Source organism: Mus caroli, chromosome 11 (genome assembly GCF_900094665.2).
Source record: "Mus caroli chromosome 11, CAROLI_EIJ_v1.1, whole genome shotgun sequence".
Lineage (NCBI taxonomy): Eukaryota > Metazoa > Chordata > Mammalia > Rodentia > Muridae > Mus > Mus caroli.
Window position 1 is genome coordinate 92,883,240 of NC_034580.1, and position 5,288 is coordinate 92,888,527.

The following is a 5,288-nucleotide window of genomic DNA, read 5'->3' on the forward strand; positions in this document are numbered from 1 at the left end:
TAGCCCTGGCTGTCCTGGTCTACAAAGTGAGTTCCAGGACAGCCAGGGCTATACAGAGAAACCCTGTCTGAAAAAAAAAAAAAAAAAAAAAAAAAAAAAAAAGATCTTGTCTCAACCGAAATTCATTTCCAGAGAAACATAAAGATTCAAAGCAGAAAGATCAACAATTGCTGACCAATCTTGATTGCAAGGCAAGATCCTATCTCAAAATACCCACAAGGTGGCAAATGCCTTTAATGGCAGCACTCAGGACGCAAGAACAGAGGAAGCTCTATAAGCTCAAGGTCAGCCCCGTCTCTATAGTGAGTTCCAGGCCGGCTGAGCCTGTAGAGTGAGACCCCGAGTCAAAAAGAAAACAAAAACCAAACAAGCAAAATAACTCACAACAAAAAAGACCAGACCAATACTGAATAGTTTTAAAGCCAAGCCTGATGATATATTTTCTACTTTTATGTTTATTTTTGTTTTTTGGGTTTTTGGTCTTATGTGTTTGTTTGATGTTTTCAAGACAGAGTTTCTCTGTGTAGCCCTGGCTGTCCTGGAACTCACTTTGTAGACTAAGCTGGCCTCGAACTCACAGAGTTCTGCCTGCCTCTGCCTCTTCAGTGCTGGGATTGAATGTGCCACCACGCCTGGCCTTTTATTTTTATACAGTGTGATTTGTCATAATAAGAAGTTAAAGATGTACCTCAGTAGCAGTGTGACTGTGTGTGCAGAGCACACACAAGGCCCTGGGTTCAATTCTTAGCATTGAAAAGAAAAGCAAACTAGTTTTGGTTCTTTGAGACAGAGTGTCAAACATGCGTGGTGGCACATCCTGGTAATCGCAGCACTGGGGAGGCAGAGGTAGGAAGAGCTGGAGTTCAAAGGAGGCCTTTGCTACATCGCAAAGAGAAAGAAAGAGGAAGGGGAAAGTTACTATGTAGCACTGGCTAGTTTCCAATTATGCGTGTGCATTACTTAAGGGATGCGCTACCACAGCTGGCTTTAAAACAAACAAACAAACAAACAAAAAAAAAAACATGACTAGTATACACTAGGCCCCAGGTTCCAATTACAGCACTTAAAATAATAAGAGCACCGATCCAAACAGGAGAGAGCAAAAGTGGTCAAGGGAAAAATATCCTATAGGAGCACAGGAGAGGAGTCCATAGAGCCAGGCCAATGATATAGAGTGTGTTCCTCCAAATGCCTCCCCTAGCAACCCAACCCACAGACAGACAGGCCCCAGTGATATAGAGTGTGTCCCTCCAAATGCCTCCCCTAGCAACCCAGCCCACAGACAGACAGGCCCCAGTGATATAGAGTGTGTCCCTCCAAATGCCTCCCCTAGCAACCCAGCCCACAGACAGACAGGCCCCAGCCCAGCTCAGCCATCACTGAGGTTGTGGCTGATGCTCTCTCTGACTGGAGGAGCTGAGGCCTGACAAGGCATTAAGAGGACTGGCCAGGCCCCAGGATGAGAGGGCCTCCTGTTGCTGACATCCTAGAAAGTCCCATGGTTAGAGGCCCCACCTAGTCTACTGTGGGACTAGGGTAAGCCACTGGTTATCCCAGCAACTCAGTATTCATGGGTATGAAACGGGCCAGCCCTGCCTGGCTCACCGAGAAATAATGGAAGCGAAAGCACTCGGGTGTACCACGCAGGGCTTTCAGACAGTGTAGGTGGCTGAGGAGACTGGAGAAAAAAGGAGCAGACAGGTGCTATCTGAGGCCTGGTCCCAGCTGGGGAACCTCCGAAGAGTTCCCTGCTGTCTCTAGGTCTGTTTCTCTATGCAGTGAGAGATAAGAACTTCTGGATCCTTCCAGTTCAGACATACTCTAGGACCAGAAACCTGGCCAGTGCCAGAGACACTCGGAGAAGGATTGGGGGAGCAGAGGAAAGAAGTCTTTGGGGATGAAGGATGAGCCAAAAACCAATCAAATGGTTTATTCTCAGTTCATCCCCGTGAGGAAGAACTCAGCAGCCTGAAACCAGCTGTAGTTAGCAGCTATCTGCCCTCTCCTCATGTCATCCGAAGGGAATATACTCTAGCAGTGCTTCCTGGGATCCAGCAAGGGTTTCTGTCCCCCTCCCAGAAACCCCACCCTTGCAATCTCTCAATTACATTTTGAGTCTCCATCCTAATACTGCACATCCTAACTCACTAATGGCAAAGTTCTGGCTGGTCCTCACTGGGAAAGGTAGCTGCCTCTTCCCATAAGACATGAGAGGGTCCACTTGGGGTGTGACATACTAAATGACCCCTCACAAAAGGCAAGTTTCTCTTTCTTCAGCAAAGAGACTCGATCCGGAAGCAGCAGGCTGAGCCACAAACCATACCACTAATGCAACAGGCTTAGGGGACCCCCTCCATCTTCCCCCAGGCTGGACTGGTGAATAGCTGGGTGAGGAAGTGGACATATTTTTAGGGACTAGCCTCAAAGGGCACAGTGCAAGATTGGACACCAGCTGCAACTGGTCTTGAACTTGGCACGTTCAGGCCCTGGGCATTTATTTGTGCGCCTTTATAAGTTTTGCTGCTTCAACACACACACACACACACACACACACACACACACACACACACACACTCCTCTCTCTCTCTCTCTCTCTCTCTCTCTCTCTCTCTCTCTCTCTCTCTCCCTCCCTCTCTAGACATATGATCTCAAAGTAAGACCGGAAAAGAAACTTGGCGACCGCTTCTCCATGTCACCAAATCCCAGTCTGCTCCCCCCTCCCCCGTACACCAAAGCTACCCTAAGCACAGCAGTAGCAAAGGAACAGGCACACTGAGATCTCAAAAATATTCTGCCCCCAACACTTTAATTTCCCATACATACACACACTCCTCGCTGCCCACTGAGATCCCAGACTGAGGCAAGGAGCAAATCACCCCCCACTCCAATCCCCCCCACCCCCCATCGGCCAACTCTCGATGAAGGAGAGTCATCCTTTCCTCTGCACCAAAGTAACTTCTAATTGCGCCCACAGCATCATCTCTGTCCTTTTTGAGCCCTCTGATACCCTCAGCATCCGCGGCTCTCCTGAGCTTGCGGTGCCCTCCCCGCAACCCTGCTCCCCCTGTCTCCTAAAACTGAAGCTCAGACTACGAACACAAAGACTCAGCAACCTGCAGCTTCAAATTTTGATTTAAAAAAAAAAAAAAAAAAAAGAGGAAAGTCGTTGTTCCGGCGGGCCACCGAGGCCAGACTCCCGCCGGCTCCGCCCTGCGAGCTCGCTGCGCTCGGCGCGCACCTCACTCACCGTCCTTGCTTAGTGATGATCATCTCTGTCTGGTGCTGGTTGAACTTGGACCACAACAGGTGGTTGCTGAGTGCGACTCTCAGCTTCCCCGACACCTCCAACCCCGCGGGCAATGCGTAGTCCTCGCGCGGCCCTGGGTAGAGTCCCGCGCGCGGGTCAGGGGCAGGGTAGCCATCCACGGGCGGGTAGCCCTCCGCACCCGCGGGCGGCGGGAAGGACTCGCCAGTCCCGGGGAAGCCAGCCACCTGAGCCCGGGGCGGGTAGCCGAAGGATCCGAGGAAGCGACTCGGCGCGGCAGGCACCAGGGCGCCCCCAGAGTAGGGCGTCCCCAGGCTGCTACCTGCGCGGCGATCGGTCAGGTCCTGTGCGCCCGGCTCGGGATAGAAGAAACGATGCTGTTGGTCCGCTCCGGGCCCCCGGCCCTCGTCACTCGGCATCGGCTCGGTGCCGGTCAGCATGTCTCCGCAGCCCGGCTCCACGATGCCCATCCGAGGCGGGCTGGGCGCCTTCCCGCAGCCGTCGAAGAGACCCGAGGGTCTTTGGGGCTGGGGCGACGGGGGCGGGGTCCGAAAACCAATGAAACTTCACTGGAGCCTGAGTTGGGACGCTTGGCTCCTGAGCGCGCGTTGGATAGGCGCGCAGCTGCTCCTGGGCTTTCTCTGCAGCCGGCGCTGTCACTAGCGGCGCGGCGGCCTTTGCTGTGGCTTTATGAAGCTCCTTGGGTCCCCTCACCCCGCCACCTTGGCCCCGCCCCGCCCCGCCCCCTCGTGGCTAATACAGCGCGAATTCGCTTTTGGTGAGGACTGAAGCCCCGACCCCCACTCCCAAGTGTAAGTCTCTTGTCGCCCCAATCTGGGAAAGAGTCAACCTGCCACCTGAAACTCGAGCAGGTTTCTCTCCCCCAGGAAATTCCGCCGGTCCTGGAAGACACAGCAAAGGCCCTTTCCCCAGATGGGACCATCTGAGCATTCTCACGCCTCTGGCAGGCTCAGAGCTGCTTAGACTATCCATAGTCAACAGATTTTCGTTGCTGCCTCCTGTATGCCCAGGCTTTGTGACTTTACACAAAGTGTTTGCTCGCTGTCTCTTGTCCGCCCCCCCCCCCCCCCATCACTAGCCTCCCACCCCACCCCCCAGGCCCGAGGATGATGCTTGACCCAGGAGGAAACTTGGAAGCTGTCTCCCAAGAAGATTGCACCCAAAGCAGCCCACCTTAGGCTGGGCTGGCTGAAATGCTCCCACAAAAGCTCGTTCACGTGTCGGTGGCATAGCAGCTAGCGAAAGACACGGGAAGTAGTGCTTGGCTGTCAGTGTTCAGAGTCCCAGGGCTGACTCTGACTGTGACTCGGGTGTGTGTGTAGGACCTGGGTAAGTCACTTCCTTTGCCTGAAAGTCCCTCGGGCCTGATGGGGTAGGCTGGGGAAATAAATATTCGTATTGGGGGTGGGGGCTGTGTACCTTATACCAACCGGTGTCTGTGTGCCTCTGTTTCCATTCTATTATAGAAAAGACAAAGGTATGTAGTCCAAGCTGGCTGACAGGGAGCCCAGCACCTGCTCTGATGGAGACAGACAGTCCTTCCTCCGCTGTTCTATTCCAATAACTACGGTAAGTCCTGCATTTTGAGAAGAATCTCACCTCCTAACTGAAAATGAATCCATTGGGAGTTTTCTTTTGAAATAAAAAGCATCCCCGGGGTCTGGGATGTAGTTCAGCTGATGGAGTGCCTGCTTAGCATATGCCCGCGCTTCTGGTTCCATCCCCGGAGCTTTGTATAGATGGGGCATGGTGGCACATGGCTGTCACTCCAGCACTTGAGAGGGTTGGTAGAGGATCAGAAGTTTAAGGTCATCTTCAGCTACAATTTGGGCCAGCCTGGGTGACAGGGGATCCTATCTCAAAAGTAAGTAAATAAGAAGCAAAGCATCGTTTAAGAGTTACTTGTTGCCGGGCGTGGTGGCGCACGCCTTTAATCCCAGCACTTGGGAGGCAGAGGCAGGCGGATTTCTGAGTTCGAGGCCAGCCTGGTCTACAAAGTGAG

The 5,288-nt window shown here is 52.9% G+C and overlaps 1 protein-coding gene across 1 annotated transcript in view; it reads right to left on the reverse strand.

The window, feature by feature from the left end:
• Positions 1-3,929, reverse strand: part of Tbx21 (T-box transcription factor 21) — a 17,604-nt gene extending 13,675 nt beyond the window's left edge. The window contains exon 1 of the mRNA XM_021177762.1: positions 3,248-3,929. Within this exon, the coding sequence (XP_021033421.1) occupies positions 3,248-3,735 (488 nt within the window). The 5' untranslated portion in view covers positions 3,736-3,929. The remainder of the gene's footprint in view (positions 1-3,247) is intronic.
• Between the last annotated feature and the right edge of the window lie 1,359 nt (positions 3,930-5,288).